At 41.4% G+C, this 11759-nt stretch overlaps 1 protein-coding gene across 1 annotated transcript; it reads left to right on the top strand.

The window, feature by feature from the left end:
- Positions 1–265: 265 nt before the first annotated feature.
- LOC113264180 (olfactory receptor 2W3-like) lies at positions 266–1204 on the top strand. Its single transcript, XM_026511114.1, has one exon. It carries the CDS (start codon positions 275–277, stop codon positions 1202–1204), a length of 930 nt encoding a protein of 309 aa, XP_026366899.1. The 5' UTR covers positions 266–274.
- The last annotated feature ends 10555 nt before the right edge of the window (positions 1205–11759 follow it).

Below are 11759 nucleotides of genomic sequence, written 5' to 3'. Positions count from 1 at the left end.
TCCTTCCACAGTTTGGCTATTGTGGACATTGCTGCTATGAACATTGGGGTACATATGCCCCTTCTTTTCACTACATCTGTGTCTTTGGGATAAATACCCAGTAGTGCCATTTCTGGGTCGTAGGGTAGCTCTGTGTTTAATGTCTTGAGGAACCTCCATAATGGCACTTGCTCTTACTCTGGTCGTGGTCCCTTGGCCTACTTCCCTAAGAGCGCACCGTGCTGTATCTGCTTCCTTGCAGGCCTGCACTGATGGTCCACTGCATGTCCACTGCATGCATGTCATGACCAACCAGAGCTGCCAGGAACAGTTCATCCTGTTGGGCTTCTCAGACAGACCCCAGCTAGAGCAGACCCTCTTTGTGTTTGTGCTCATCTTCTACCTTGTGACCTTGGTCGGCAACACTGTCATTATCTTGGTGTCCCGCCTGGACCCCTGCCTCCACACGCCCATGTACTTCTTCCTTACCAACCTGTCCTTCCTAGACCTCTGCTTTACCACCAGTTCCATCCCCCAGCTGCTTTTCAACTTGGGTGGCCCAGACAAGACTATCAGTTACACAGGTTGTGCCATCCAGCTGTTCATGTTCCTGGGTCTGGGTGGCACAGAATGTGTCCTCCTGGCAGTCATGGCTTATGACCGCTTCACTGCAATCTGCAAGCCCCTCCACTATTCCATCATCATGCACCCTCAGCTCTGTTGGAAGCTGGTGTCTGTGGCCTGGGGTGTCGGGCTCCTCAACTCCCTGGTTATGTCTCCAGTGACCATGAGACTGCCACGATGCGGAAGGTGTGAGGTGAAACATTTCCTATGTGAGATGCCAGCTCTGATAAAAACTGCCTGTGTGGACACTGTGGCTGTGGAGAGCACGGTTTTCATCTTGTCGGTAGTGATTGTGCTGGGGCCCCTGGCGCTCATCCTCGTCTCCTACAGCTACATTGCCTTAGCAGTGCTGAGCATGCGGTCGGCCACGGGAAGAAGGAAGGCTTTCAACACGTGCGGGTCCCACCTCACCGTGGTGTCCTTGTTTTATGGGAATATTATCTATATGTATATGCAACCGGGAAAGAATTCTTCCCAGGACCAAGGGAAATTCCTTACCCTCTTCTACAACTTGGTGACCCCCATGTTGAACCCTGTCATCTACACACTGAGAAACAAGGATGTAAAGGGTGCCCTGAGGAGGCTTGTGTCCAGAAAGTAAGGCGACCGTGACTTTTCCAAAGTCTGCTTCTTTTACTTAGTTACCAGAAATAAATAATTCTTGAGGTGGAATTTTAGAATTCATTTAAACCCTCCAACCTGCCCAGTAAATATTTCCAGGGATGGAGTTTGGGAATATAACTTATAAAGCCCCAATACGATGCTGATGATAAACTAGGTTAGACATAAATTTTAATTTGCATAATATCTTATGTCTACCCTCCAAATCATCTTTCCTCCTCCTTTCCAAGTTGGTCACATGTAATTAAAATCCAACAAAACTATGATAAATACTTTAGTATTGTGGACTGACTGAAGTTATGCCCAAATAAAATCATATGATAATCTTTTCTCATTGGTATTTTGTGTAATTGTCATTTTTATCACAGAATTGAGCCGATGGAGTGTCAAAATACAATGCTTTTTGTCTTCTGATATCTTTAAATTTCACTGTCTGGAGAAGATAGAGCCGTTACCCTAAGCACAGCTTATGATATTTAAATTATTTGAGCTCTGCTTTGTTTCACGATCAGTGGTATTAGAATGATCTGGACAGATTTTTTTGTTGTTTAATATAGATTCTCAAGTACCAACCACTGAGGCTCTCATTTTAGTAAGTCTGGAAATATGTGTGTTGAGTAAGTGTCTTGTAGGGGCGCCTGGGTGGCTCAGTCGGTTAAAACCTGCCTTTAGCTCAGGTTGTAATCCCAGGGTCCTGGGATTGAGCTCTGTATCAGGGGAGCTTGCTTCTCCCTTTCCCACCCCCCCTGCTTGTTCTCTCTGTCAAATAAATAAATAAAATCTTTAAAAAAAGGAAGAAAAGAAAGAAAAAATGTCTTGTGTAGTTTTAACATGGATTTAAGTTTGAAAACAAACAATCCATTCCAGATCCTTTCATTGACAGATTAGGAAACTGAGGCGTGGTGAAATATATTTATAATCAAAGAGACCATGAATAGTGGAACTAAAATTTTTTTATTATTATATTACATATTTTTATTACTATATTTTGAAGTATAGTTGACATAAAATGTTATATTACTTTCAGGTGTACAACACAAGGAAGGATTCAGCAATTCTGTACATTACTCCGTGCGCTCACCGTAAGTGCAATCACCATACAACGTTACTAAAATATTACTGACTATGCTTCCTATGCTGTACTTTCCATTTTCGTGACTTATTTATTTTATTTATTTTTTTTTCTTTTTAAATCTTTTTTTTTTTTTAAAGATTTTATTTATTTATTTGACAGAGAGAGACAGCCAGCAAGAGAGGGAACACAAGCAGGGGGAGTGGGAGAGGAAGAAGCAGGCTCATAGCGGAGGAGCCTGATGTGGGCCTCGATCCCAGAACGCCGGGATCACGCCCTGAGCCGAAGGCAGATGCTTAACCGCTGTGCCACCCAGGCGCCCCTTATTTATTTTATGACTGGAAGCGTGTACCTCTTATTCCCCTTCACCTATCTCACCCGTGCCCCAGCCCCTCCCCTCTGGCAGCCACCAGTTGTCTGTGTTTATGAGTCTGTTTCTGGTTTGTTTGTTCATTTGTTTTGTTTTTTAGATTCCACATTCAAGTTAAACCATATAGTATGTGTCTTTCTCTGATTTATTTCACTTAGCATAATGCCGTCTAGGTCCATCCATGTTGTTGCAAATGGCAAGATCTCATTCTTTTTTAAGTCACGGGAGTGAAAGGTACAGCTTAGGAAATACAGTCAAGGATATCATAATAACGTTGTATGGTGACAGATGGCAGCTGCACATGTGAGCACAGCATCGTGTATAGATAAATTGGATCACTATGTTGTACGTCTGAAAATAATGTAACACGTATGTCAACTATACTTACATTTAAAAAATATTTTTAGGGGCGCCTGGGTGGCTCAGTCATTAAGCATCTGCCTTCGGCTCAGGTCATGATCCCAGGGTCCTGGGATCGAGCCCCGCATCGGGCTCCCTGCTCGGTGGGCAGCCTGCTTCTCTCTCTCCCACTCCCCCTGCTTGTGTTCCCTCTCTCGCTGCCTCTCTCTCTCTGTCAAATAAATAAAATCTTAAAATTTTTCTTTTTTAAAAAAGATCTCATTTTTTTTTATGGCTGAGAAATACAGTAGAGCTAAGATTTTAACATATGTGTCTGAATTTATCAGGATGAATGTAAATGTCCTCACGTTTTGAGTACAAATTTATTGAAGGGATTGTTAAAAGTCACAGTAATGAAAACGGATATGGAAGCCATGTATGTGCCCCCACACATACCTGGATCTTTATACACACTAAGCCTTATGGGGGTTGTGCAAAGTTACAAGGGATTAATTTTCACTCAGAAATAAATTCAAGGGGAGCCTGGGTGGCTTTGTCAGTTGAGCGTTTGACTCTTGGTTTTGGCTCAGATCATGATCTCAGGGTCGTGAGCTAGTGCTCCAAGGCCAGGCTCAATGCTCGGCGGGGAGTCTGCTGGGGGTTCTCCCTCTCCCTCTGCCTCCGCTCCTCTCCCCACTAGCACTCTTTCTCTAAAATAAATAAATGAATAAAATCTTAAAAAAAAAAAAAGAAAGAAATTCAAAAGTATCTTCTCAGTCTGAGGCACCCTAAGAATAAGGGTCTTATCCTGGCAAGCCTTTTAAATAGCTACTTTAGGGGCACCTGAGTGGCTCCGTCATTAAGCGCCCCATATTGGTCTCCTCCGCTGGGAGCCTGCTTCTCCCTCTCCCACTCCCCCTGCTTGTGTTCCCTCTCTCGCTGGCTGTCTCTCTCTCTGTCAAATAAATAAATAAAATCTTAAAAAAAAAAATAGCTACTTTATCAATTAAAAATTTCAAGTAGACGTTGCTAGACATAGCTTTGGAGCAAGGCACAAGATAAAAGTTAACCAAATAATTGTATTGTGTTGTTTTCTTTTTATTGGAGAGGTTTATTTATATCTCTTTTCCTAAAAAGCATATTAAGCACGATTATGGGCTACATGCCACATTAAGTAGTATCCTTTTGTATCCATGCAGAAAAGTAGTAAAGGTCGTTCAAAAGAATGCAAAAGGAGAGGTTTCCTGGAGTAAAGCCAGATAAGGACAACTTTACTTCTCAACTCAGAAGGTGTTTCCATCACTGGAGACCTTCACTTCCCTGACCACAGTCACTCCTTCAGACAGTTCACATTGCTTCATTTTTCTGTCCTATGCCAATAATCCACAAATCAGAATTCCATGCTAAAAACTGATTCCAAACACCAGCTATTATATTTCCAATTATTTTCTGGCCAAAATCATATCTATGTGATGAACAAATTTAACTTTCATAAATCAAACTCAACCTTTGTTAAGCAAAATATTTTTGTCTCAATTCATGTTCTTCCTCCAACAGAAAGAAAGTTTACAAATATTGAAAACATTAGTGACATCCTTGGCTTCTATCTCTGCCTTCATTTAAAATCCTCAGCAATCAAAATCGTTCAGGTCTTAGCAAGTAATAGACCCTCAATAAATATTTGCTGATTGAATGAATTAAAAAGTTCATTATCCTGTATTTTTCTTATAAAAATGATCCTGTAGGGATGCCTGGGTGGTTCAGTCAGTTAAGCATCTGCCTTCGGCTCAGGTCATGATCCCAGGGTCCTGGGACTGAGCCCCACATCAGGCTCCCTGATCAGCGGGGAGTCTGCTCCTCCCTCTGCCCCCCCCACCCCCCCACCCCCGCTTATACTTGCTCTGCTCTCTCTCTTTCAAAAATAAATAAATAAAATCTTTTAAAAAAAGAAAATGATCATGTACTGTGCAAATAATAAGACATGTATCTCTTTCTAGAAATCCCTCTGTACCTACTTGGCCCACAAAAGTAGGAGAATTCTGATAAGAGATCATCACAAAAAGCTGGGGCCTCAAAAGGCTTGGGGGAAGGGTGCGAAAGAAATGCACCCGGTGCAGAGGACAGAAAAGAAACCTGCTGCTCTCGACTCAGGACAATAACTGACTGGCTGGTGGGTGAGGAGAAGGCTTTATCCTGAAAATTTATAACGTCAAGTATCCCAATGTGTGTATTTGCAGCCAAAATCCACACTGTGGTCCGAGAAACCTCGAGAATTGTAGGTGATCTGCTCTTTCTCTCAGGATGCTTTTATAACTTTCTCTGTCTCTGATGGCCCTTTAAACATAACTCTCTTGGTTTTTTATTGAGATATAACTGGCATGACATTGTGTTAGTTTCAGGCGTACAAAATAGCGATTTGATGCTTGTACACTGCAAATGAGCACCACGCTAAATCTAGTTACCGTCCGTCACCGTACAGAGTTAATAAATTATTTCTGTGACGAGAAATTTTTAAATTTACCGATGTAGCAACTTTCACACATGCAATACAGTATTATTAACTATTGTCACATGCTGTACATGACACTCTCATGACATTTATTTTATAACTGAAGTTTACACCTTTGACCCCTTTCACCCATGATGCTCGCCCCCCATCCTCCCCACCTGGCAGCCATCGATCTGTTAAATCTGTTCTCCGTATCTATGAGCTCATATTTGTTTGTTTTTAGGTTCTGCATATAAGTGGATCATACAGTATTTGTCTTCCTTTCTCTGTCTGACTTATTTCACTTAGCATAACACCCTGCAAGTTCGTCTGTGTTGTTGGTGATGGCAAGATTTCCTGTTTTATGGCTCAGTAATATTCCATTGTGTATACATACGCATCTTCTCTATGCATTCACCCATCAATGGGCACACACAAAAAGACAAGAGACAACAAGTGGTGGCCAAGATGTGGAGAAAGGAAACCCTTGTGCCCTGTTGGTGGGAATATAAATTGGTGCAGACACTACGGAAAATAGTATGGAGGTTCCTCAAAAAAATAAAAATGGAACTACCTTATGATTCAGCAATCCCATTTTTGGGTATTTATACAAAGGAAATGACTTACTATCTCAAAGAAATATCCATATTCTCATGTTCATAAGAGTATTATTCACAGTCCCAAGTAGGGAAACAACATAAGTATTCACCAATAGATGAACGTATAAAGAAATTGTATGGAGTGCCTGGGTGGCTCAGTCAGTTAAGAGACTGACTCTTGGTTTCAGCTTAAGTCATGATCTCAGGGCCGTGGGATCGAGCCCTGTGTCGGGCTCCCCACTTGGTGAGGGGTCTGCCTGAGATTCTTTCTCTCCCTCTCCCTGTGGCCCTCCCCACCTCTAAAATAAATAAATAAATCTTTAAAAAAAGAAAGGATGATATATATATATATATATAAAACGGAATTTTATTCAGCCTTTAAAAAGGAGGCAATGATGGGTAGTAAGGAGGGCACGTATTGCATGGTGCACTGGGTGTTATACGCAAGTAATGAATCATCGAACTTTACATCAGAAACTAGGGATGTACTGTATGGTGACTAACATAATATAATAAAAAATATTATTTAAAAAAAAAAGGAGGCAATACAACATGGATGTAACTGGAGGATGTTATGCTAAGAGAAATAAGCCAGCCAGACAAAGACAAATACGGCATGGTATCCCTCACACGTAGGGAAAAAAGGCACAACTCATAAAAACAGAATAAAAAAGTGCTTGCCAGGGGCTGGGGAATCGCTAGTGGGGGTAGGGTGGAAATACAGAGAAGTGGGTAAAAGGGTACAGACTTTCAGTTATAAGATGAATAAGGTCTGAGGATCTAACATGTAGCACGATGTCTATCATCGATAACATTGTATTGTATAATTGAAATTTGTTAAGAGAATAGAACTTAAATGTTCTCTCACACACACAAAAAGATAAATATGTGAGATGACGGATGTGTTAATTAACTCGATGGGGAAATCCTTTCACAGGTGTGTATAATATCATGTCGTACACTTCACAAATCTGAGTTTTGTCGATTATACCTCAATAAAGCTGAGGTGGGAAAGGACTGCACTGGAAGACCTGAAACTGATGTTTTTACTAACAAACAGTGGATGTAGTCCCCATGTTTAAGAATCATTAGAACAAAAATTTATATATTGGGGATGTGAAATTTTTTGCATAATAAAAACCACTCATTCAGGGGCACCTGGGTGGCTAAATCAATTAAGCATCTGTCTTCGGTTCAGGTCATGATCCCAGGGTCCTGGGATCGAGTCCCGTGTTGGGCTCATTGCTCAGGGGGAGCCTGCTTCTCCCACTGCCTGCCATCCCCACCTGTTTGTGTGTGCTCTCTCTCTCTCAATTAAATAAATAAAATCTTTTTAAAAACCCCACTCATTCAAATATAACATTAAAAAAAAAACTATGATCCTTGAGCAAAGTCTTGAATTAGTAATGGAATATGATGCATGGGAAAATAGGACAAGATAAAACCTTTCGAATGAAGCAAAATAATAGCATAATAAATGCATAATAGAACACTGGCCCCAAACTGGAAAGGTGTATCGAGTGATTAGTGCATTGTGGATTTGTTCCCACAACTACAGGGTCCATAGAATAAACACAGCTTTATATATTAAAGGTGTGCTTTTTATTTAATCTTATAGACAGTGGTTGCCAAGACTATTTTTAAGCAAGGAATGATGTGGTTGTGTCAGTTTTAAGAAAAATAATTCAGCTAATGCTGTAGGAGCTTAGAGTTGGTGTGGTTGGAGGGTCTCTTAGGAGATTAATTAAATGGTTTGGGCAAGGGTAAAAAGATCTGAACTAACACATTGATAACAAATAAAAAATGTGTGCTGGATAGTGACTGTATTCTAAAAGTATGAAAGAGAGAATCAACAAGGCATAGGTTCAGTGTTCAGACAAAAACAGAGGAAAGAATCAGAAATAATTCAGGGGATTCTCACTGAGGTTGTTGAGGGTTTGGTATTGAGATTTTGAAAATCTGACATGCAGAACAGCAGCTGCTTTCCGACCATGATACATCAGATTGTAAAACCATGGAAATTTTAGAGTTCACAAATAATCCCTGTGTATATAGCCAAGATTTCATTTGCTTTAGTATGGAACTCAAGAAGGGGTCTAAACTGTGGATATGGATTGGAGATTTATCTTATAGACAGATGGTAGTTCACTCCATGGAAATGACAGTGTCTCAGGAACAGTGTGGAGAGAGGAGAGCGAAGGATAGAATCCTGGCAGATCAAAACATTGACATTTGTGCCCAATGAGAAAGAACTGAGAATCAAGGGCCCAAGAAATAATAGCGAAACAGAGAGAAGCCAGTGGATAGCATGATTTCATGAAAGAGGGAAATACCATCAATGCCATTTTATACCAAGTAAGAGGACGGTGAGCTCATATACTTTGTGTAATGGAAGAATATTAAAGATTTACAGAAAGCAGCTCCCCAGAGTTGTAGGGGAAAATGGCAAAAGAGCATTTAGAAGTATTGATGGGAGAAGAAAAAATATGGATACTCCATGTCCAGTCACAAAGATGAAATTAACGAAGAGGTTAGCTAGAAGACAGTGGGGCAGGAGGAGAGTTTCACTCTGATTTGATTTTTCTAATAGGATAGAGGAGCATATTTTTAGACAATGAACAAACAGATAATAGGGTATAAGATTAAAGATAACTGAGTAATAAGTTCCGAAAAAAGTTGGAAGGTGATAGACTTTATTGCACCATTGGAAAGTAATTTTCTTTAGTGAGTAGGTAACAAAGAAAGATTATAACTAACGTGAGGGGGGGAAAGGCACAGAAATTTTCTTGTTTAAGTAGGAAATGATGACGGTTCTGAAAATAAGGATGGAGAATCTAAAAACTAGCCCTGGAGATGTAATGTACAGCATGAGAACTATACGTAATAATACTATATTGTATATTTGGAAATTGCTGAGAGAATACTTCCTAAAAGTTCTCCTCACAAGAAGAAAAAAGGTAACTATGTGCGGCATAGATGTTAACCAGACTTACTGCGGTGGTCATTTCACTGTATATACAAGAATTGAATCACTACGTTGTATGCCTAAAACTAGCACAATGTTATAATGACAATTGTATTTCAATTCAGAAAGGGAATTTGAAGACTAGCAAAAACTATTGTAACCAATACTATGAAATAAGGTTGGTAAATGGAAGTTAAATAGAGACAATAGTTTCACTCCTTATCAGTTTGGCAGGAAGAGATTGACTACCTGTTGATGTCACATCTCCAGGGCCTTCCTCTTTGGCTGCCCTTGGGGACCCAAACTCCGAATACCTCAACTGAGGCTAATGAGTTACATGGGGCAGGACACTCCTGGGACCACTAAAAACACACACATCTCCGGTCCCTAAAGCAAGCACTTTGACTCTGGTGGCTTATGAAAATATCCCTCGGATGTAATGTTAGCCCTTTTATTCACGGGCAGATTCCACAGAAGTCATAGATTCCAACGTGTGTTCAGCTGCAGACTCAGCTGTCCGCTCCAATCCATCCTTCTCATGCTTCCAAACACTGAAATGAGTGGACAATCTTCGTGGGTAAACCCTGGGGATGAGACAACTTATGCTAACATTTGTTGTGAAGGGAACTGGTACTGCCTTTAACAGAGTTTGAGTGAGGAGCAATTTTGACTTCCCTTGCCTTTCAGATTCACCATTTTCAAGGATTATTCTCTCCAAGGTTGGCATATTTTAAATATGTGAATCTGGGTTTATTCTAAGGATTCTGTTCTGTTTCGTCCCCTAACACTGTTCTACAATTCCCTGACCACACACCACTTGGCAATCGCTGAGTGTGTTAGCGTTCGCGGGGGACAAGCAGCCACGAGCTGTCATCTGCAGACATTCACTTTGCCCTCAATATGCCGATCTCTTCGAGTCATAGAAGTGTACTGATCCTTCAAAGGCCATCTTGCTTCTTCCAAGAGGTAGTTGGAGATCTGTAATCTCTGTTGTTCTTCCTTGGAAGAAGATGTCATATTCTTACCCTCACACCCATTCAAATGTTCCTAAGAGGAGCTGGGATTGTTCCCTCTGCTCCTGATTCCTTAGACCCGAAAGATGGTGGTGTTACCTGCCGAAGTGGTGTCTGTGTGTGAGTTTGCTATTTCCTTTCAGTAACTACTAGATGAAAGAAATCAAGTCCAGATTAACTGAACACCACTTCATGAGAGAAGTGAAAGAATGTCAGTATTTTCTCTTCCAGCTCAAACCAAATCTAGGAGCTAGGTCTTACAAGCGTGCAAGCTGTGTTTGTGTTTCAGATCTGTAAGTGTAACGAACAGATGTACAGAGAAAAGCCTTCATTGGATATTCATGTCACATACGGGGATCTGTTTTCCTGTTGCTGTAGGTTTCTGCACTATGACCAGGAGAGCAAGAGAACTTGAAACAAGAGAGAGCTAACACCTGCGTCTTGGTCTTCCCACCGCATGCAGGCATCTATTTATGCTAAAGATCTGTTGTAATTTGACGGCATAACTACATTATACTATTGCTATTGGGTTGAATTGTGTCCCTTCGCAGCTTCCTCCCCACCCCCCAAAAAAGTATGTTGACGTCCTAACCCCCAGGTCAGGTTAGTGGGACTTTAGGTGAAACCAGGCTCTTCACATCTGTGCTCAAGGTAGGATGAGGGTGCACTCAGTGGGCTGCCTAGCCCGATATGACTGGTAGTTCTTACGCGAGGAACAGAAGAGGCGACGCAAGGGACAGCGCCACGTGCCTACGGAGGCAGTCAATGACCTGCTGCAGCTGCAAGTCAAGGAACCCCCAGAACTGCCGGCAAAGCTCCAGAAGCTACAAAGGTCCAGGGGTGTATTCTCCCTACCAGCTTCAGAGGCTCTGCCAAGATTTTCATTCTGGATTTCTGTGCTCCTGAGCTACAGGTAGTGCGTCTGGTTCTCCTGAGTCACCTAGTCTGTGGCACTCTGTTATGGAAGACGAGGAAATTATACCACGTGTTGGAAGTTACATTACAATGCCCATGTCCACTTAATTCTCCTTTTCTAGTTACAATGGATTTTACATGTTTCCTTTCAGAATATATGCTTTCTTGGTTCCGATCACATTCTGTGCATCACTGAGAAGAACAGAATCATTGAAAATCGTGTTCTTGGCTGAGTTATGAGATATGTCTGTGATCTCTGAGAAAGAACAGCCTATTTGAAAACCCTGTAAGAGCTTTCGACTGGGCACCATGAGGGACGGGCGGAGCCCTTCTCTGACCCTTAAAGCACAAGGAGAGAGGGAAGAAGCAGAGGTACGTCCCAACAACATGTGACAAAACAAATTCTGATATTGCCCATTGTCTGATTCTGCATATTTTGGACCAGGCCTGATAATGTGGAAGATACAGAAATTGAGAACCACAGTGTCGCTAAAGAACATGCAAGGACTCACGGGTGCTTCTTCGAAACAGGACAGTGGATCTATTGAAATGTAAACCTACGAGGAGCTAAATGCACTGTATCTTTTATTTCTTATTAAAAGCTGGCACCATCATCTCATTTATTTGGGAGGAGAGAAGGCCAGGCAGGAGGGGTGGGGAGCAGCCTTCAGAATCTCAAGGCTTATCAGTGGTAGATTTGTACCTACAACCCAACTATTCTGATTCCCACTTGGCGCATTCGGAAACTTATTTTCCCAAATTAATTTTACCCTT

This window comes from Ursus arctos, unplaced genomic scaffold, assembly GCF_023065955.2.
Source record: "Ursus arctos isolate Adak ecotype North America unplaced genomic scaffold, UrsArc2.0 scaffold_31, whole genome shotgun sequence".
Lineage (NCBI taxonomy): Eukaryota > Metazoa > Chordata > Mammalia > Carnivora > Ursidae > Ursus > Ursus arctos.
The sequence above is the reverse complement of the archived record's forward strand: the minus strand, read 5'-3'. Positions and strand labels throughout refer to the sequence as shown.